Source organism: Schistocerca nitens, chromosome 2 (genome assembly GCF_023898315.1).
Source record: "Schistocerca nitens isolate TAMUIC-IGC-003100 chromosome 2, iqSchNite1.1, whole genome shotgun sequence".
In the NCBI taxonomy this organism is placed as follows: domain Eukaryota; kingdom Metazoa; phylum Arthropoda; class Insecta; order Orthoptera; family Acrididae; genus Schistocerca; species Schistocerca nitens.
The window spans coordinates 1,040,127,796-1,040,151,467 of NC_064615.1; the positions used below are offsets into that span (position 1 = coordinate 1,040,127,796).

The window sequence follows — 23,672 nt, forward strand, 5'->3', positions numbered from 1 at the left end:
CGCAAAACTATCACGTGATTGACATGAACTGAACGGACAATTGTTCATGGGCGGGCAGTTACGTGTTACAAAACGTCTTCTTCCATGTGGTACAATGGATTGGTAATTACATGTTTCAACACGTATTGTTACAATTTGGCGATCCATGTCTTTTCCCATATGATGTTTATAACTTCAATTCCTGTTTCTATCAGTTCACGAGCGTCATTGGTAAAGAAAGCCGTCTCTTTGGATATGTTATCATGAATGACAAATGTCTTGAGCTTCTCTACAACACAAATGAATTTAAGAAAATTCTGTGGATCTGGATTTAGCCTCCACGAAGTCTTCTTTCTCTTCTTCAAAGCATCTGAAGACTATATCATAGTATGTACGTACAAAGTCCAACTCAATCACGATAGACAAGCTTATGCTGACTTACATAAATAATGACATAGCATCAGTGCATGTAGCACACGCCGTAGAAGGGATGTTAAAAAACTCAGTTTCTTATTCTTGATTGTGGGTTCTTCTGTGAAAGACGTTGAAGGCATCTTCAACTCCCAGATTCGAACTTTTGAGGAACTCACTCGTTAATTCCCAGTGCAGTTTATTGTTGACATTCCAGCTCAATGAGCCCACTACCATCAACGGGCACTCTGCTGTAGTTTCATTTTCGTATATTATCACAGTTCACGCTCTCTGCTTATATTTTCTTTGAGAGAAGTGTTAGAATATAGCAGAACTGCAAATGTTTGCGAACACTGCAGTTCATAAAAGCAATTATCACAACCGAATAAGATGCAGGGGAATGCAAAGAGAAATATTTCGTGCAAATAACTGGACATGTCAGATATGGATGCCAACAGCAGAGTCTGTAGCGGGCAAACAAGAATAAATGACCAACATGACACGAATCTTTGAGGGCCGGACGAGTAAATTATCGACATCAATGCGCTGCAAGTAATCTCACATTAAAAGTTCAGGAATAACTATAATGAAAATGACCCACGGAGTTCAAATGAGAAGTACTCCGTGGGGAAAGATAATCAGGAGTTCAAAAATACTTTGATAGTTGATTTTGCGCAGGGATTAATTATTCTCATAACAGATCCACACTGACACTTCGTAATGATTAAATTCTGTTTGACGTAAAGATAAGATTATAAACGCAACATACTTTTCGTGAATGTGTAATCAGATATCACCACAAATTAATAGGATTCTACCGCTTTTCTATTTCCGAAATGCAGTCGTACAGTTGACGCACTAACCTACGTCTCATATTCCTCCACATTTGTGTCTTACGTTAAATGTAGGAAACTGAAATCGGCTTTGATATTACGTAAAATAAGCTAAATTCATTTATTCGCAGACATTTTCCTTGTTCTGATAAATGATATCTCACTTTAATTGGAGAACTTACTTTTTTAACCTGTGTTCCCATTCACTGTATTAGTTGTTGGTAATATGTACTACTTTAAAGGAATCTGCAGAATTCACTCAATGAAAAGTAGACACAGAAGCAATTCCTATTTGAATAACACTTACTATCCATTGTGTATTGATGTAGACTCCTTTGCAGCTTCCTTTTACAACAGACTTACAGTAGGAATGATTGACGATAGCGATAAACTTCATATACTAAACTAAGATCTGTGTGTCTCTGTGTGTGATTGTGCATTTACTGCCCTCAAAGGTGAGGCTATTAGCGATAAAAATTCCGAAACGAATGTTGTTAAAACATTAAAATCAAAAACGCATGAAATATAATATAACTTAAAATGACAGTCACTATCTCTTATTTCCATCAAATTCACCCATGCAAATATAATAATGGAGAATTAAAATTTTTTATGCTGTGAAAGTTAAAATGTGTGACAATCTAGGATGAAACTTACCTCTCGGACTCTCTTTTTGTTCTGTTCCTTGCACTTATTTAGAGTGTTTCACTGTAACGTATTACTTATTTATTTAACTGTCACAAATACCTTGGAAAGTTACCAGCTAAAATTTGTTATTTAAAAGACCTGTATAGTGTGTGACCTTTCAATTCCTTTTAACTGTATCTGATCTAGAACATGCTTAGCTGCCCTAATTTTGAATAAGAACATTAGCTATGGAAACTATTTTTTATGTGTTTGACGCCAATAAATGTAAGCTGAATCTGGCTACTTGTTAATGAAATTAAATACACATGATGGTTATCAGCACTACGCAGAATGGCTTCCTCCTCAAACGGTCCCACTCAGTGACTAAATACTGCCTGTTGATACTATCGCCTGCTAGAACATGCATCTACTGAATTATATTCAAATTTTGCTAATGGAAACAGCTCCTAATTTCATAACATAAGATTTCTTTAGGCATTACAGTTGCTTCCTACTATGCAAGATTTAACTCAGCGCTGCTGTGCCTGCATACTGCAAGAATGTAAAGGGCTGAACTACTCTGAAATAGATCGCAGAGGGGCTCTTTGCATGATCTTATTTTAGGCTGCGTAAGCAGACGAGAATGTTGTTATTTTTCTAAAAATGCAGCTAGCTTTAAACGCAACAGTGCAAGGCATGACAGTTCAATTAAACTATACTTTCCATAAGCTTCAATGAAATATTTTCAGAGTAATAAAAGGGTATTTCGGAACTGTATTGAAGTCCTTTTAATAACACAAAAGTCTCTTTTTCTAACGTGAACTATAATTTTTTTCCTAGAATTGTCACATACCACAAAAATTAACTCATACAAATAATATTTGAAATACGTAAAATTTACACATTGCTTTCCTAATGAAATAATTTTGCCTGAAAGTAGATGGTGAAAATAAAGTATTACGATTCTGAACACGTGATTGATAATTGTTGTCTGACCAGTGTTAAACACAATATAATCTATGCTCTACAATAATTATTTGGCTAACGCATTCAGCAAATAAAACTCAATGCATATTACAGTTTTCCCAAAATATCGTCCTAAAATTCTCCTCTATTTTCAGTGACTGATCACAGAGCATCTTAAACAAAATTCATGCTCTGTACGGCACGTCCACCATGAAACCTTGTCATTCAGCGGCGACTTAACACTCTCTCTCTCTCTCTCTCTCTCTCTCTCTCTCTCTCTCTCTGCAGCTGGCCAGTTGGCTCGCTCATTCGAACACTCTTACTTTTCTAATAATTCAACTTCTGGTAGCAAAAGAATATCTGTCACCCATGTGTTCAGGCAGCCAAAGACGCTCATAGTGGCACACATTTAAAAAAAACTTCGATTTCTCATGATATACACACCTTTCAGCCTTTTCGTTTACTTCTCTTACCTTTTAATTTCTTTTTTATGTTTGGAGCAATTTTTTGCATTATACAGCGACTTGTTCCATGGACAAATACCTTTTCCTCTTATAGTCCCAGGGAACCCGAAGAAAAAACATGAATTCAGAATTTCCCCTAATCATTGTTTTAACACAATGATTTCATCTTTCGATCGACCTCGTTATATAACGTCTGCCAAAGTGTCCTGTTTCGACAGTACACCTTCGATTTTCGCGGTGTCTGTCATTTTAGTGAGTTGGTCTCAGAGAAAGGAGGCAATTAAAGACTATTGTTATTTCTAATAAGGAGGCAACTGCCACAACAGTGACTTGTGAACTTCCAGTGTTACAGAATCTAGTGTCATCGATAAAAGTCTTGATAAATTTTTAGGTGTATCAAAAACACATCTGTATATTGTGTGACTTAGCAAATAAAGTACACAATGACAGACAATAGTTCTAACACACAGTGCTGTACTCATATAAGCAACATGAGAACACGTTAGCTAATAATAGATGTGAATGTTTCTTCTGTATCTATGTAGCAACATTTTCGTAACAATCTTGAGAAATAAGGGTCAGTATTGCTCATAGTGCGCAGTTCACTAAAGCACTCCAAACACTTTTGGTTCTTCAGTTTCTTTCTTCCCTTATTCATCCAATCGTTACTTTACATTGCCCTGAGTACAGGACTCATCAACTGGTTCTACTACTTCGTTGTTGATTTCCACTCTTCTTTTTGCTATAATACGCCCTATGTTAGTGTAAATGAAATTGGCTGTCCAGCTCCAACCTAGCTGTATTAGCCTAGCTTTGCATCCTGTGTTGAAGTTTATACGTTCTGTGTGTCTTTAGTACATCCAAGCTAGCAAAACGTATGTGATTCATACTTCAGAGTACGCTTACCATCTACGATATTCCAGTTCAAGAACCAGTTATCTTTCATCAGGACCGTTGAAATTAGTTTTCATGAAGTGACTCCTGTTTAAATTATAAATATCTTACTATCCTGATGTACTACAATGGAAGATGGAAAGCTGACATACGTACTCATATTGTTCAGTATTCTTACATGGGAGATCAATTATTGGTTTCTCTACACCAGTTACTACAGTATTTTTGCCTATTTAGTTTTGTTTTTGATGCGACACAATCACATGAGAATGTTACAATGCCGCATTCGTTATCAACGAACCACTGGCCACACTCAGACCAAAGCCACAATCTGGAAGCAGTGATGTGAGGTTCCCGCTGCATTTTCAACAATATTTAACCATTTTAAACTCTGAAGACGCTGCTAATTCTGAGTGGTGCTATCTCTTTTTCTTTTCTTTTCTCTTCATCGCCGCAGTACGGGAGCATTAACATATTTTTGTCAAATTATGTGTTAGTTCTGTTGTAAAAAGTAGATCTGAGCTCACTGTTACTGTGTTACGTTACATAGGAATTTATCATGAATATGTGTATATTGGAGTGTGAAATATTTCAGTTTCATGTACGTCTTTGTAATTAGTAAGTGGACTGACCGTACGAACAAGTGATATATCGATGGTCGCAGAGTAGAACTGTGAGTGGGTGTAGAAGAGTTCATGCGAACACACAGACAGTAGCGGACGAATGTCGTCGGAGCTAAATGTAATCCATTTACTGCCGAATACATACAGCATCAACATGTAAAAATAAATCAATTCCATTTTGGCAGGGTTCTACAGTAATCAGCTACGAATTATTTTAGAACAAAATCAGTCTTGGTTGCGAAATTATTTAATATCAATGACGCACTTCACTCTTTTGTGGTATCATCAGGCTGTGTGAATGTAGCTGGATATGTGACACATAAAATGGAAAATGAGTGCAAGGATATTGAGTTAATGTTGCGTCCATTTTCCATTTTATATGCCTCTATGACGGATGGGTTATGTAGAAAGCGAGTTTTACACAATCTGACGATGCTGCAGAAGGGTGAAACGCGCCACTGATATTAAATAACTTCGCAGCCAAGACTGTTTTTATTCTGAAATTCTCCCTAGTGCATGGACTACGTATCTTCAGGCAAGGGCGAGTCTTATAGTAACAGTTTTAAATATGATTCTCCCGGTTGCCGTCCGGTTTCATTGTCGTATCTCCACCAGAACTCTTCAACTATGCCAAGTGGTATAAGAACTCAGTATTGTAAACCACGTGCAGAATAACATTGGATTTGCACTGTCGCGTAAAATTCTATAGACACTATGTGTTGCCAACAGTCGCGCCAGATTCGTCTGTATGCAACTCACGTACATCATATTTAAAACATTAATAATACTAAAAAAGATACAGCTCCCTAAAGTAGCCTGTGGTTTTAGTCGGGGTTCAACCTATCTCTATACCAAAAACCATCGCAATCGGTTCATCGGTAGAATCGTGAAAACGTAACAGGGGCAGTTACTTTCGCAATATATAATAGTGGTGTTAGTATAGAAGTATGGATTAAACATGTTGAAACTTCATTACGCATTGCATTAATTACGTTGAATCACATTACGCAGAACGTATCAACCAGTAGTAGCATCTTCACAAGTAAGTTGAATTCAAATAACCCTGGGTTCGGTGTGGGGCGGCGGAGGGGTGAAGTGGACTGCGGTAGTCGTCGTGGGGTTGTGGACCACGGCGGCTGCGACGGGGACGGAGCCTCTCCGTCGTTTCTAGGTCCCCGGTTACAATACAACACAATACAAAGTTGAATTCAAAGATGAAAAAGTAAATAGCCTTTCCAAAAAGTAAACATTTTTCCTTAATTTGCTAAATATTATTCAAATCAATAAGTATCTTGTAAAATAGCCTGTATTCTTCATCTTGCCAAATTTCATGGACATCAGTTCAGCGGTTTAATCGTAAAAATGCAACAGACATGGTTACTTTCGTACTTATAATAGAATGTAGTGTGGAAGCGTGGATTGGCATGGATTAAACACGATTAGGATTGTATAACCAATGTATTCTGTTACCCATGGCTGCACTCGCGTATCTGTAAAATTAAATGAAGTGTGCATGTGGCTTTATTGGCCGGATGACGCCAGTTGGGATGTTCGGGAGCTTGGTGCAAATCTTTTAATTTGACTCCACATCTGTGACATGCACGTCGATGATGATAAAATGATGATGAGAACAATACATACATCCATACACAAGCAGAAAATGACAGACTTAGGCGGGACTTGAACCCGGGATTCCATGACCGTAATCCGTCACCGTCAATAGCAGGACCAAGACCTGTTCACGCAGATTTGAATAAAACGAAGAAGTTGTAATGACGCATGACGCTCAGCGGCTCCAATGTGGCGGGTTTGTGACTGATATTGGAGAGGAAGTATGGATTAAACACGTATCGGATTTTTTAAACATTGTAGTTTATACGTTATCAAACAACAAATGCATTTACACAACTATGATAAAGCTCGAAAGTCAAAGAGTAAATAGCTTTTTCCAATGGTAACTATTGTTTCATATTTAGCTTTATATTCTCCAGATCAGTAAATATACTGTGCTACACAGTTTCTAAGGTAGTCCATGTTCTTGCTCAGCATTTAAGCTACTTCCATACCAAATTTTATCGAAGAAGATACAGCATGTTTAGTCGTGAAAGCGCAACAGAGTTACTTTCGGACTTAGAATATTGTTATGGAATTGGATATGGATTGCTGGAATTTTCGTAATTTATATGTTTCTTTTACCAATTGAAACTTGACTTTTACGGAAACCATGGAAGAGAAGCGGGCTTTTTTCAGCTCTCATGTTGATGAGCTTCATTACGGTTTCGAAGTAAATATTTAGGTACATTCGCCGTCAAAATTAAATAGTTTACTCAACATGCAGTTTCGGGTAACACAGTTTGATGTTTAATTTCGCCTGAACCATTTGCGATACAGATCCTAACCATTACATGGCTTGATCTCCATGGACAGTACGCCATTTTCTCAGAGGAAAAAACTTCGTTGAAACCCACTCTAACATTTTCACAAAATCTATGAATCATGGACAGAGTAGAAATTCACACTATAGTTACGTCCGCAATTTGTAAATGGACAGTCGTGCCATATTCACTTCTAGAGCCAGATAGTTCTTCTGTTCAATTAAAATCGAACGTTTTCCTCTGTATCCGACGCGTAAAGCGATAAGATTCTTAGTTACGCTATCTACACTGAAGCGCCAGAAAAACTGGTACAGGCCTTTGTATTCAAATACAGAGATATGTAGCCAGGCAGAATACGGCGCTGCGGTCGGCAACGCCTATGTAAGACAACAAGTGTCTGGCGCAGGTGTTAGATCGGTTACTGCTGCTATAATGACAGGTAGTTAAGATTTATGTGAGTTTTAATGTGCTGTTAAGGTCGGTGCAGGAGCGATGGGGCACAGCATCTCCGAGGTAGCGACGAAGTGGGGATTTTTCCGCACGACCATTTCATGAGTCTACCGTGAATATCAAGAACCCGAAAAACATCAAATCTCCAACACGACTGTAGCCGGAGAAAGTTCCTTCAACAACGGGAACAACGACATCTAAAGAGAATCGTTCAACGCGACGGAAATGCAAGGCTTTCGCAAATTGTTGCAGACTTCAATGCCGGGACATCAACAAGTGCCAGCGTGCGAACCATTCGACGAAACATCATCGGTATAGCCTTGCGGAGCCGAGGCTCCTCTCGTGTTCCCTTGATCACTGCACGACACAAATCTTTATGCCTCCATGGGCCCGTCAACACCGACATTGAACTGTTGATGACAGGAAACATGTTGCCTGGTCTCGTATCAAATTGTATCAAGGGGATGGACGTGTACAGGTACGGAGACGACCTTACGAATCCATGGGCGGTGCTTGTCAGCAGGGGACTGTTCAAGCCAGTGGTGGCTTTCTAATGGTGTGCGGCGTGTGCAGTTGGATGATGTGGGGCGCCTGACACATCTAGATACGACTCTAACAGGTGACACATACGTAATTATACCGTCTGATCACCTGCATCCATCCATGTCCACTGTGCATTCCGACGGACTTGGACAATTCGGGCAGGACAATGCGACACCCCACACGTCCAGAATTGCTACGGAGTGACTCCAGGAACACTCTTCTGTGTTTAGACACTTCCGCTGGCCGCCAAACTTCCCGAACATGAACATTACTGAGCATATCTTGGATGCCTTGCAAAGTGCTTTTCAGAAGAGATCTCCACCCGATCGTACTCTTACGGATTTATCGACGGACCTGAAGGATTCATTGTGTCATATCCCTTCAGAACTACTTCAGACATTAGTCGAATCCATGCCACATCGTGTCGCGGCACTTCTCCGTGCTCACGGGGGTCCTACACGATATTAGGCCGGTGTACTAGTTTCTTTGGCTATTCATTGTATAAGCATGGTTGAGTGCGGTGGCTTGACCCACACCGCGAGGAAGCGGCGCCACTAGTGGGTAGTGCTTTCAAGCATCCGACAGAATAGGCAAGCAGAAGCAGCTGTCCACATAGGCGCGGCCGCTGCTGTCATTCGTTACGGGGAGTTTATCTGAAAGCCAGTTACTGTCTGCTATCCACGCAACATCGACCTACTCCTGCCTACAAACTTAGATTATGGCTGTGTCATTCTGCAAGAGGAATTCGCCTTTCTGCTTAGTGTGCTATCTGATGTTCAATTGCCTTTATTCCCCACTGTTGATGACTCCTCTAACCGTCGTTTTATGCATGAATTATGCTTTGTCATAATTTCTTGTGAACAGGACTTGTATGTGGGAGTTACAGTAGTGTGCAAGTGCACTACTGGCCATTAAAATTGCTACTCCAAGAAGAAATGCAGATGATAAACGGGTATTCATTGGACAAATATATTATACTAGAACTTACATGTGATTACATTTTCACGCAATTTGGGTGCATAGATCCTGAGAAATCAGTACCCAGAACAACCACCTCTGGCCGTAATAACGGCCTTGATACGCATGGGCATTGAGTCGAACAGAGCTTGGATGGCGTGTACAGTTCATCAAGCGTAGTGACTGGCGTATTGTGACGAGCTAGTTGCTCGGCCACCATTGACTAGACGTTTTCAATTGGTGAGAGATCTGGAGAATGTGCTGGCCAGGGTAGCAGTCGAACATGTTCTGTATCCAGAAAGGCACGTACAGGATCTGCAACATGCGGTCGTGCATTATCCTGCTGAAATCTATGATTTCGCTCGGATCGAATGAAGGGTAGAGCCACGGGTCGCAACAGATCTGAAATGTAATGTCCACTGTTGAAAGTGCCGTCAATGCGAACAAGAGATGACGAGACATGTAGCCAATGGCACCCCATACCATCACGCCGGCTGATACGCCAGTATGGCGATGACGAATACACGCTTCCAATGTGCGTTCACCACGATGGCACCAAACACGGATGCGACCATCATGATGCTGTAAACAGAACCTGGATTCATCCGAAAAAATGACGTTTTGCCATTCGTGCACCCAGGTTCGTCGTTGAGTACACCATCGCAGGCGCTCCTGGCTGTGATTCAGCATCAAGAGTAACCGCAGCCATGGTCTCCGAGCTGATAGTCCATGCTGCTGCAAACGTCGTCGAACTGTTCGTGCAGATAGTTGTTGTCTTGCAAACGTCCCCATCTGTTGACTCAGGGATCGAGACGTGGCTGCACGATCCGTTACAGCCATGCGGATAAGATGCCTGTCATCTCGACTGTAAGTGATACGAGGCCGTTGGGATCCAGCACAGCGTTCCGTATTACCCTCCTGAACCCAACGATTCCATAATCTGCTAACAGTCATTTGATCTCGACCAACTCGAGCATTAATGTCGCGATACGATGAACCGCAATCGCGATAGGCTACAATCCGACCTTTATCAAAGTCGGAAACGTGATGGTACGTGTTTGTCCTCCTTACACGAGGCATCACAACAACGTTTCACCAGGCAAAGCCAGTCAATTGCTGTTTGTGTATGAGAAATCGGTTGGAAACTTTCCTCATAACAGCACGTTGTAGTTGTCGCCACCGGCGCCAACCTTGTGTGAATGCTCTGAAAAGCCAATCATTTGCATTTCACAGCATCTTCTTCCTGTGGGTTAAATTTCGCGTCTGTAGCACGTCACCTTCGTGGTGTGGCAACTTTAATGGCCAGTAGGGTAAATTGGGCCAAGCTCATATTTTACAATTAATTGAAGTTTGTTAGTTACAACCGATTTTATCCAACCAGTTGTTGGAATCTTGGAGGATTGTTGTTGACCGGATTATGAAGAGTAACTGTAGGTCCCCTACTGTTCAGTTGATTACTTGTATGTACAAAAGTGAGTGTTATTTCTTTGTTCTTGATAGAAAAACGTTGTGTTTGTGCTAAAATGGACCTTTTACGTAAGAATCGGGCAAAAATACGTGCGCTTTGTGATTAACTCCGTCTTTAGTGAGGGAAAGTATAGTGTTTTAACACTTACTGGGACATGTAGTGATACTGCCTCATTGTCTCCGTAGAGAAGTCAGATGTGGAAGAAAACGAATAATCACCCATAAAATGGACAATACTTCTAAACAGTAGAATACGTTATCACAAGACAAAAAGTACCTCCAGAGAGATTTATTGGTTACTGGGGCTGAAGCTGTCTATTAAACGGTACGTTGCAGGCGCCTTTATTATGGGCAGAAGGCACGAAAGCCAGTAAAGAAACAGCTGTTAACACCTTTTATGGAGAAAAACGGTTGGAACGGGCCACCTCCAACGACTAGAAACATGTAATTTTCAGTGAAGAGTCACATTTTATTGTTCAAGGATTGTCAGGCGAAGCACTCCACGAGGCAGTGAGAACTGAGCATATTTAACAGATGAGGGTATGATGAATTCAACCAAATACTTTAGAAGGAAATTCTTAGGTGTAGGATTGTGCCGTTCCTACAGATCATTGCAAATGGCGGAGAAACGTTTCGTCTGATCTGGCCCCGTTTAATAGTCCTAAAGTACTCAAGACGTTCATGGAAGGAAAGAGGATCAATGTTCTTCAGTGGGCTTATTATTCACCGGACACAAATTCCACAGCAACTTTGTGGAGTAATGTTAAAAGGCCTCTTGGTAAAACTGATTGTTCAACAAAAGACCGCATATTAGTAAGGGTGGTGAAAGTGTATGCTCTAAATGCCACAACGTGTTCAACAGCTCATTAAAGCAAAAGGTGGACTGATTACTAATGTATTCAGTAAGCTCCTGATTCTAATATACGAGGTTCATTCGATAAGTAAAGGCAACTGTGGCGTATCTTGCGAAAGAGTGCGATCACTATAATGGCAGCAAATACATTCGAAAGCACGCGGCAAACATTACCGAAATCAACTGACACATTGTGAACGCATGCGAAGATGGCTGAGTACCAGTGCATGGAACATTCGGGGTGACGTTGGCCATGCTACAAGATGGATCCTCCCGCACTCATGCAACTTAACAGAACTCAGTCCACGCGATTTCGATATCATTCCACGACTGAGGAAAATATTGCGTGGGAGGCGCTTTCCGAAAATGGCCGAATGTCCTCATGGCATTTCGGCAACAGAGGGCATACATTTATGACAGCGTCAATGCGATTCTTTTCCTTCCCCATCGTTATCAATGCTCTGTGTATGCACTGCGAGACTAGTTTGAAGAATAGTAGCAAATTTTGACTCATTTTAGTTCCGTTTGTACTAGTGCACAATAAATTTACTTAGAGTTCCAATGCGTGTGTTTGATTTCAAGCTATACCACGACCACCTCTACTGGAACTCTATTTTACGTTGATACTGAGATGCACATTGCTGTACCGGTTCAGTGGCACATCGGAGAATACGTATGTTGTGACATTATCGCAAGTTATACCATGGCTACCATGACTTACGGAATACCCATCGTACATACATAGTAAAATGTTCACAGTTAAATTTTAATCGTCTTGTTATGATTAATTTGCAGAGTGTTGTGTATAGGCGAAATACAGTGTAAGTTTTGACAGTCACAATTTCCATCTCCACGCAGTTGGTGACAATTGTGGTGAATATCTTTGTACATTACAAGAGGCTGATAGGCTAGCCTCTTCGGTGGCCGAGCGGTTCTAGGCGCTACAGTCTCGAACCGCGCCACCTCGGCATGGATGTGTGTGATGTCCTTAGGTTAGTTAGGTTTAATTAGTTTTAAGTTATAGGGCACTGATGACCTCAGCAGTTAAGTCCCATAGCGCTCAGAGCCATTTTTTTCTTCTACAAATAAGAGTAAGACAGGAAAATAGTATAACAATAAAATAATGAAACGGGAAAGTAGGGTATAAAATTTTATTTATATGTATCAAAGAAATGAATCATTGGTCTTTTGTTTTGATTATGTTTTCGAAGACAAAGAAGTAGTTGCTAAAGAGCGAGTTATCCTGTCGTGAGCTGTGGTGGCGTAGCTCTCCCGTGAGCGTCGACTATGGTAAGATGAGGGCGAAGAGGAAGAGCAGGCTCAGTGTGGATGTCCGTAGCCTCCGAAGCCTCCGAAACCGCCTCCAAAGCCTCCGTGGCCTCCGTAGCCGCCACCGAAGCCTCCAAAGCCGCCCCCGTAGCCGCCCAAGCCGCCGCCGTAGCCGCCCTTGAGGACGACGGGCACCGGCTGCTTGACGACCACGGGCTGAGGTACCGGCACGGCGACGGGCTTGGGCACGCTCACGGGGTACGGCACGGGCTTCTCCACGGGGACGGGGTAGGGCTGCGGCACGCTCACCGGGTACGGCCTGTCCACCGGCACCTTGACGGGGACCCTCACGGGGAAGGGCACCTTCCGCTCCACCGTGACGGGGTACGGCTGCGGCACCGGCACCGGCACCTCCTTGGTGATAGTGATGGCCTTCACCTCTCCGCCACCGTAGCCGATGCCGCCGCCGTAGCCGCCGCCGAGTCCGCCCCCGAAGCCGCCGCCGTAGCCGCCGCCGTAGCCGCCGCCGTAGCCGCCGCCGTAGCCGCCCCCGTATCCGCCGCCGAAGCCGCCTCCGTATCCGCCGATGCCCAGGCCGTAGAGGCCGCGCTTCTCCGTCTTGCTGGTCTTCTTCTCCTCCGCTTTAGCGGCCTCTTCGGCGGACGACAGGTAGCACGCCGCCAGGAAAACTACGCACACCTTTGGGCGGAAATAGTTCTATTAACAGACAAATTTAACTATATATGACGGTAGTATCTGTTCCCGAAAGAACAGTTACCGTGGATGACCATGCAGCTTTGCTAGAAATGAAATGATAATTAAATAGGCACCCTAGCTGCAAACAGGCGTTGATGTACTTCATTGAAGACATGTTGAAAATGTGTGCCCCGACCGGGACTCGAACCCGGGATCTCCTGCTTACATGGCAGACGCTCTATCCATCTGAGCCCCCGCGGGCACAGAGGATAGTGCGTCTGCAGGGACTTATCCCTTGCACGCTCCCCGTGCAACGCCTGTTTGCAGCTAGGGTGTCTATTTAATTAACAGACAAATTTATTGTTCAAAATGTTCAAATGTGTGTGAAATCTTATGAGACTTAACTGCTAAGGTCATCAGTGCCTAAGCTTACACACTACTTAACCTAAATTATCCTAAGGACAAACACACACACCCATGCCCGAGGGAGGGCTCGAACCTCCGCTGGGACCAGCCGCACAGTTCATGACTGCAGCGCCCGAGACCGCTCGGCTAATCCTGCGTGGCGATAAATTTATTAAAGGAACGGAGTAGGTGCAAAATAAGATGGTAATAGAACATACGAATGAGTAACAGCAATAACCTGACAACGAAAATTTGACCTTACAAATAAAGAGGCAGTATCATGATTTTTAGCGGGGGGAGGGGAGGGGGGAAGGGTGGGTTGGGGTGTGGGAAGAAGGGGGTGGGAAGTACAGTCTTGTGACTGGTTGGATGAGGCCTGCTACGGTTTCCTACCATGAGCAGAGTCTCCATGTCAAATCCTTAGTTATTCTACAAATGTATTTTCTTCTTCCTCACTTCATGGAGTAGGTTTATGGCCCTTTTCGCCTCCATTTAATTCGTCTTTTCCTCTGTCACCCAACTCTCTTTCTCCTATAGCTTTATAGCCAGCCGTTGTGGCCGAGCAATTCTAGGCGCTTCAGTCCCGAACCGCGCTGCTGCTACGGTCATGGCATGGCTGTGTGTACTGTCCTTAGGTTGGTTATGTTTAAGTAGTTCTGAGTTTACGGGGCTGATGACCTCAGATGTGAAGTCCCATAGTGGTAATTCAATTTAATATGTCTACAAATTGTTAGAGCCATGTATTTGTATGAGCTGACTGATTTCAGCTATGACACTGATTTTTTAGTCGAACGATGTAACATTTTTGCTATTTCTGAAGTGTACAGTTTCACTTTTCTGTACATTAACAGTCTTTGCATCACTTTAAAATCCTATTAAGATCAGAATCGATATTTGCACCGCTTTTTGCAGGTAGTACATCATTATCAATAACTACATTATCTGAGAGAAGCGAGGTTACTATTAATATTGTCTGTAAGATAATTAACACGAACAGAAAGGATCTCAACACGCTGTCCTGGCAGCTGAAGCAACTTCTACCAGTAATTCTATTAATGGCTCTGCAGCCAAGATAAAATACTACGCCATGTCTCTTCCTCTACCATTCCTGTTCTTCACGATCCAAATACCATAGACGTTTTTCCGTAATTTCTCAACCCGTTCGTTCATCATTTCCATTCTTTCAGTCAGTGTGTTACACATTTTCCCTTCTTCGCCGATTTTAGGGAAAACCTCCTTATTTATTATGTGTCGGCCGTTGTGGCCTAGCGGTTCTAGGCACTTAAGTCAGGTTCGAATTCTGCCTCGGGCATCGATGTGTGTGATGTCCTTAGGTTAGTTAGGTGTAAGTAGTTCTAAATTCTAGGGGACTGATGACCTCAGATGTTATGTCCCATAGTGCTCAGAGCCATTTTGAACTTAATTATCAGCAACCCTCTGCAACATACATAGTACACGTATTAATAACAACCGTTGTAGCCTGGATATGGAATATACGACAGAGGGAAGATTTGTTGAAGCAAGTGAAGATTTCAATACATAAAGGAGATTATCGGTCATATTGTCTATTGTACACATACAGGGGGTCACAGAAAAAAAATGGTCAACGGCATGATACTACAGAAAACACCAACAATTTAAAATATTGTTACGGTGTCCTTTTATAGCTTCAGCACTCCGGGATTGTGGCAGAACGAGTTGGCGCTGTGATTTTGACACTGCGCTCGCTTTGGGACAAGTGGGCCTCAAATCTTAGTTCTGCAATTCTTATCCTATTCCGCTGTTTCCCTGCAGGGCAATGGCTGGGTAGTTTCGTCAACATGGCAGCTTCCTCCAAATCAAACAGTGCATCATCTTCAATAGATTAGACATCGCTAAACGTCTAACATAGCTTCCTCACCAAGGAAAGAGGCTCGGTATGGCCACATTGCGTGTCTAAAGATAACGGGGCTGATTGAAGCTTCTATCCTGATTTGTGTGTTCCGATGTATCCCCAAAAATCGCTTTCAGGTGAATGATGGAAATGTGCTTCATGAATCGCTGCTGGCTATTTTCTACTTCACCTTTCTGCGGCGTTGCATCGAGAGGGCGTCAAACGGCACTCCAATTCTCATTCTAAGAAGTATCATAGACATTACTATACTCCGACGTCGATCTCAGTGCGTCACAGAGCAGAAGCGTTATGGTACTGTTTGTGTTACACGTATCAAAATTACCATCGTGAAGTTTGTCATTATCCAACATGGGAAGTACCTATATAGAAATAATCCAAAGAGATCATGCACATTGTATGTCGTCAGTAAGTGTCATAAATGAAGACTTGTTATTTAAAACTGAAAACTTATCGACCTTGTACGGAGACGATACATGTCGCCCAATCACGTGAGTCATCACTCTAGCAGCGAAGTATTTTGTCAATAAAAGTTTTTAAAAGCAAGATATCGTGTATTTCTTTTAAGGGAATAAGTTCGAATAATATGCCACGATAAAATTGGCTTGTGTTGTTTACCTCTAACGAACGTATATCCAAGAAAGATTAGTGGTTGTGAGGAATGAGTTAGGAAAGGCGTAATTTATTTAACACATGAATCTAGTTCTTTTTAAATTTATTGAACACATGAAACTACAGTTCTTTTTAAGGCTACAAAAATCGAGGAAAGTACTCAGTATGGTATTTATCCTTCGACATTTCCAAAATTACAAATAGTTGTGTGCAATACCCATAAGAAAGGACTGTTTGGCTCAAATCACTGTGTGTAATTTGATATGAAGGCTTAACTAAGAAAAAATTTCGCACAGAATGGGTGCGTTGAATAAAACCAAATGCTTACACGAATTTATTAGAAAATTTTCACAGTTGGTATTAGGAATTACGAATGACAGGATGACTCACCCTGTCATTAAAGAAATGAAACAGCTTATAAAGAGTGGCTGCACCAAAAAACTTGAAGCCTGTTTCACTTGCCAGAAATTTTCTATTGGTGTGACACAAAAACGCTTCTTCTTATAGATTAACTTTCAAATGTTAAAACAGTAACTATGGATTTCTAAGACAGACTTCTCTACAAAATAAATGTAAGAATACGAACGAAGACCCTTGGCCGTTAAAAAATGAAGTGTGTTATTAATGACGCTTCCAAAAAACGCTTTTGCAGTGGGAATATAGAGAAATTGGAAATACGAAATCCTTCAAAATACATTTTCTTTAATGGATTCGGCAATTTCTGATTTCCACCTATTTCACATTTGTGGTCAGAAAACGTTTTCAGTTGAATGAAGGGTTGTGGCAACCAGTCAAGTGTCTTTAAACCTTCTGGAATCACACAACAGAGATGTTTTCCACTGCGAAAAACAATGTTCTATGTGCGTCCACCAAAAAGGAGTTTCGTAGTCAAACGTGCATACCTCTCCTAATTATTGCAGTCTTTAACCTGAGTGGCAAGAAGAAATAATATCATGGATGATTGCACAATACAACATTTTTCGAATCTCAGGAATTTCGCGTGTATCTCTCCACGAGTAATGCCCACACATTTGTTACGCGTTAATTTTTGGACAGTGTTTTACATGCACAGTAGCCCGACGTTGCGCGACGGATGTTGCAGATCGTTTGAAATAGACATACCACCTGACGAACGATAGCCAAACTATCGATGGATTTCTGTCCGTGTCTATCATATTTCTGTCAGGCACCCTGAAGTTCCCTTCCCTAAATAATGCGACACAACGTCTAATTGCACGTAAGACTTTAGTCATTGGAGTATTCATGTACCTACTACTTTTTAATGAGTACTTTCTAGGGATTCTTAGCAAACTACATAGCACTAGAAAGTAGAAACAAACATCCGTTATCACATAATTTTATTTTTATGTTTATTATTTCGCACAATCTCATTTCATTTCCGTTGGTACAATATGTCTGAGTTCCTATGGTTTCGAGTTATAACGTAAAATTAGTTTTAATTTCGTAGATTTATACCATTTGATATTTAACTGTCGAATTTTCTATAGCTGAGTCAGATTTAAAACATTTCTACCAGTTCTGATCTTTTCTATGCTTCAGGTAGAGTTAGTTAATATTGTTAAATTTGTAAAATTTTTGTAATATTTTCGTTTTAGTCGTTTAGTCTTTCTTCCCGTCGGAAGTGACAATGACTTTTAACCTTCCTAACCTAATTTGCAGCTCTATACTCTGTAGCAAAACACAAGTCACCAGGAAAATCAGTGTACATAATACGTGGGAAGAGCATCAGGAATGTGGGCCACTAAATAATTTTACTTTGGGATTTAATGATACATTTGCCGGTCGTTTACTTATTATGTCGACAAACAGAAATCAAATAGACGAAGACTTCTTCCCTATTTGATTATTTTTCATTCTTTCAGATTGGTCGTTTCCAAAGAGGATGTAGTTCTCCAAGTGCAAAACTTTTAATATCTGTAAAAGCTATAAACATGGGTATGTCTTTCTTCCACCTGTCTTCCAACATGAAACGTATGGTCAGTATTGTCTCGCGTGTTGTCAAATTTTCGCTAGATCGGTTTCTACAGTATTTCCATTCTTTTGGTTATAATTTGTGTCTGTATTTTGCAATCGTGACTTATTACTCGCATGGATCTATATTACTCATTCCTGTCGGCTCTTGGCTTCTTTGGAAGTGGAATTGTTACATCTTTCTTGAAGTCTTATCGTACATCCCTTGTCTCAGATAGGTATCTTGCACACCATGTAGAATTTTTTGTCATGGCTGTCTCTCGTAAGTCTATCAGTAGTTGTGACGGGTTGTCGTCTACTGCCAGGACCTTCTTTCTATTTAGGTCTATCGCCTCCCTGTCAAATGTTTTCGCAGAATTATATCTCCCTTATCATCTTCAGCTACTTCCTATTCTCTCTCTATATTATTGTTATCAAGTTTGTTTCCCTTACATAGGCCCCCTATATATTCTGTACATCTTTCTGCTTTCAGCTTAGTAATGGCTTGTCAGCTGAAGCCTCCACACTCAACAGCTGCTTTTATTTCTCCAAAAATCTCTATAATTCTTTTTTGTCCTCTAACTATTCCTGCTTAAGCATTTTCTTCATTCATTTTCTGCTAATCTCGTTTTATAGATGTTTGCATTCCTTTTCGTCTGTTTCATCTCTTGCATTATTTCCTCTTGTCAGTTAAATTCAGCATGTCGTGTGATATCAAAGAATTTCTACTAGGCCTCTTCTCTTTACGTATGTGATCCTCTGCTTCCTGCCCTATCTCTTAAAACAACTCAATCGTCTTCGGTTTTATTCCATTCCTTGTTTCTGCCCAAAGTTGGTTACTGCTACTTATGAATCTCTCAGTGGTTCAAATGGCTGTGAGCACTATGGGACTTAACGTCTGAGGTCATCAGTCCCCTATAACTTAGAACTACTTAAACCTAACTAACGTAAGGACATCACACACATCCATGCCCGAGGCAGGATTCGAACCTGCGACCGTAGCAGTCGCGCGGTTCCAGACTAAAGCGACTAGAACCGTTCGGCCACCCCGGCCGGCTGAAACTCCCAGTAATAATATAATTCATCCAGGTTCCATCTTCTTAATTTCCTATCTGTCTGCAATTTCTTCAGTTTTAATCTGCAGTTCGTATTCAGAACAATCATTAAATTATGTTCTATATATAATCTACTAGATTGCATCTACCTTCATTCCTTTCCCTCAGTTCGTTTGCTCCTTTTCTTCCATTTCCGCCTTTCGCTACCATCGAATTCATCGTTCACAATAATTAAATTTTCGACACCCTTAACTACAACCCTTAACTACCTTTATGTGATCATACATTATTTCAGTCTCTTAATCGTCTGTAAATAAACTTGTATTATAGTGTGAGTGTTAGCTTTCTGTCTGTCTTTTCTACGATAATGCATCCGCTGCCTTGTTCATAGTACCATACCCACATTCCTATATTTTTATTCTTTAGTAGGAATACTCCTACATTAGTTCTATACCAACCTGATCAGAAGTCCTTTTCATCCTGCCACCGCACTTCACTACTCCGCTTATGTTTGACATTAACCTATCAGTTTCCATTTCTAAAATCTATAACCTAGGTTCCCCATTAAGGGATCTTAACATACCAAGCTCCGATCCGTGGAATGCGAGTTTTGTTTTTCCTGATGACATCCTCCTCGATATTCCCTGCCGGAACATGCGAGTGGGGCCCTATTTTACCTCTGGAATGTTTTCGTCAAGAGGATCTCCAATGTTTCCGTAGTACTGTACTACCACTGTCCACCTGCTTCGCTGGATGGTAACGCCCTCGCCTCGTATGCAAGCTGTCCCGGGTTCGACTCCCAGCCAGCTTGGAGATTTTCTCCGCTCGGAGACTGGGTGTCGTGTTGTCCTGAACATCGATCCGCAAGTCGCCCAATGTGGCGTGGCCTGAAATAAGACTTCTACCTGGAGGCGGAATTTCCGCGGTTGGTTCCTCCCGGCCACCGATCCCATATGCTCATTTCATTTTTTTTTTTTTAGTTCTATCACTGTTTGTTTTGTCGTCCTGAAATGTAGCAGACAATCACATACAGGAGTTGGTCGTACAACTCCTCCATCAAGCGAGGTGTCCAGGGACTAAGAGATCAGGTTCATTATCTTTCATGAACTGTTTTATAATTCTTCCCTGTCATCCAAATATTACTTATTCTACGAATAGATTACGCCAAGCAAATTGTGAGATAGTTCTTCTAAGAGATAAATACTTCTTCATTCCCACTATAGTGCTCCGTATCTAATGACCTTGAAGCCGACTACACGTGTAAGTCTTTTATTGTCCCTGAAAATGGATTCTGGAAAAAATGGTTATATATTCCTAGTTTGGAAAACAGCTTCCAAAAACTTTGCCAGGAATTTTTACTAAAGTGTACTTTCGCATAGGAGTGGTCCATTTTCAACGAAAACAATTTTAATTGCATCTCTTGTCTTTTAAAGGAATATATCTGAACTACAAATTTTGTTTCAGAAATTGGTGTCAGCTAAGTTCTTAGAAATCTATGAACAATGGACTTTTCCTTTCGGCGCAAGACATTTAAAATAGGTTCTATTCAATTAGGAATGAGGAACGAAATCGGGCTCTGCAGTGCAGCGAATTATGAATCCATAATTCGCTACAATTTTGAAAGCTTCGGTTCTATTTTTGTCAAGCGGCGTTCATGGTTGATTTTAGTTGGTGGACTTGAACCAGTGGCGAACGAATCAGTGGCCGTCGAGGCCTCTCATCAAATGGGTTGTTAGTCCATAACTACAGCTGGCAGTTTGTTGTGTTGACAGCAAGTAAAGAGCCTCGAGGAGTTTTCTGGCCATGGGTAGGCTTTTTCTCCTTACGCAAAAATGTGTGGTTCCCCCCGCAGGACTCTAGTGGCGAAATGCATTGATTTCCCACTTGGCGATCGGGTCGCCACATCCGAATGCCATCAGACAGAAGATCGAGTCTCATAACATCACGTCCCATCCATCTAACAGAACAATTCCTGAAACTAAAAAATGTATGGAGACTAGAATGCAACCCTCCCATACTTACAGTATTAAGAAATTCTGGCAAGTGAAGAAGAGCAACAATACTAAAGCTAATTACATGCTTCTTGACGTTCAGATTTAGTAATAATAATTATATTAATAACAACAATAACGATAATAATAATTTTTAAAAAGTTTCTGGGATATTATTTTATACGACCTGTTTCTCTAAAATGATATAGCTTGAATAGACGAGAGAAGTCACGCAGTAGCTTTGGGCACTGGACTTCCATTTGGCAGAAGCGGGATCTATATCCCGTACGTACACGAGGTTTTGGTTTTCTGCGATCTCCCTAAATTAATTAGACAAAATGCCGTAGCGACTCCTCTGAAAGTGATCCCGCCTGTTTCCTTCCCCGTTCTTGACCTGCCCGAGTTTATGCTCCATCTCTGACGATCTCGTCACCTACGGAAGTTATTCCCTAATCTTCTTTCCACATGAAAGTTCCTTATCTCAGTTCGACAGATAAGAAGCTGAAAGTAATAAATATATTTTAGCTAAGGGATGGACCAAATACTGGTTGTTGGACGCCCCATAGACACTAATTTTAGAAACGAATCGGTTATTATTTTGGGTACAGAGAGAGAGTAAAAAGGATTGCGACCCACGGTGTACAAAGATAAAACTCTTCGTACATCCATATTTCAATTGGATGATGGTGGGACATCAGCTGGAGGAGTTTCATTTTTAGTAAAAAGATAAAACTTGTTGTCCAAATACTGTTGCACAGCAAATGGGTATCCAACGTAAGGCATAAGTCTGCCTTAAAAGGACGCTCATTAAATATTTCTTTGAAGGCCCCGCCGGCCGGGGTGGCCCAGCGGTTCTAGGCGCTACAGTCTGGAACCGCGTGACCGCTACGGTAGCAGGTTCGAATCCTAGCTCGTGCATGGATGTTTGTGATGTCCTTAGGTTATTTAGGTTTACGTAGTTCTAAGTTCTATTGGACTGGTGACCTCAGAAGTTAAGTCCCATAGTGCTCAAAGCCATTTGAACCATTTTTTTTTCGAAGGCCCGAAGGGTTCTTTGTATTATCGAAAATGTAAAGCGTAAAGAAACGGGATTATGAAAGCAGCGGCAAAGTATGACACAGATGGTGTGCTTTGGAGGAAGTATCCCAGAGTTCGTTTGATATGATTTATTGTTGTTGTTGAGGTCTTCAGTCCCAAGATTACAACATACAGCTCTCCCGGCTAGTCTACTCTGTGAGGGCATCCCCATCTTTTCATAACTATTATAATCTACATCTGTTTTAACGTGCTTATGTAGTCGGGCCTCGGTATCCATCTGCAACTTTTGCCTGTCACATTTCGCTGCATTAGGAATTTATTGTTAGTTGATGCCTCAGGTTATGTCCTACAAGTTAATGACTTTTTTAATCACGTTGTGCCATGAATTTATTTTCTCCCCATTTCGATTCCCCACCTTTTCATTAGTTGTCCAACCACCTGTTTATTGTTTTGAATTCTTCTGAAACATTTCTTCAAAATATCTCCTAGAATTCTTCGTAATACCTAAATTAATATTAGACACCAACAATTTTAACCACCTTTCTTGTTATTGTAACTCTGCATTTCATACACTCTCTATCTGCCACACTGTCAGTTATTTTGCTGCTCAGATGGCAAAATTCTTCTACTAGTTTTAATGTCCCATCCCTCAATGCCTCAGCAATGGCTTATTTTTAATGATATTCATCTTACATATAGTTTTCAACTGTTCTGACAAGTCCTTCGTAGTGTCTGCCAGAAATTGCGATATTATCAGTAATCCTTAAGGTTTTATTTTTTTCTCGCTGAACTTCAATTATCTTTCAAATTTCTCCTTGGCTTCCCCTACCACAGGCTCAGTATACTGAATGGATGTAAGCTACAGAGGCTGTCTTACTCCATTCTCAATTTCGATTTCCATTTCATGTCATTCTACACTTATAATTCCAGTCTGTTTCCATACAAGTTGTATATAACTTTTCGCTCTCTGTATTTTATCCCTACTACCTTCAGAATTTCGAAGTGAGTGTTACAGATACAGTGTCAAAAATTTTCTTTAAATACTTACAGATAACGGCCAAAGTTGTATTTCAGGTTCATTTATTACGTCACAAGACGTTTCATTTGAAATGTACATCTTTAGCTGATCGAAAGTTCATCAACATCATCATAAGTAATTCTCAAAAATTACTGGAAATATGTCACTGTCATAAATCAAAGATGTCTAATCGTCATACTAACGTTAAACGGTACAACACGACGAACGCACTGGAACAAGCGCAGCTATTACTACACCCACGAAACATGACAGCTTGCTGTGCC

General features: G+C 41.1%; 1 protein-coding gene across 1 annotated transcript in view; it reads right to left on the bottom strand.

The window, feature by feature from the left end:
• Positions 1-23,672, bottom strand: part of LOC126235522 (elastin-like) — a 141,624-nt gene that overhangs the window by 113,364 nt on the left and 4,588 nt on the right. Inside the window, exon 2 of the mRNA XM_049944240.1 lies at positions 12,766-13,410. Coding sequence (XP_049800197.1) covers positions 12,766-13,410 — 645 coding nt within the window. The remainder of the gene's footprint in view (positions 1-12,765; positions 13,411-23,672) is intronic.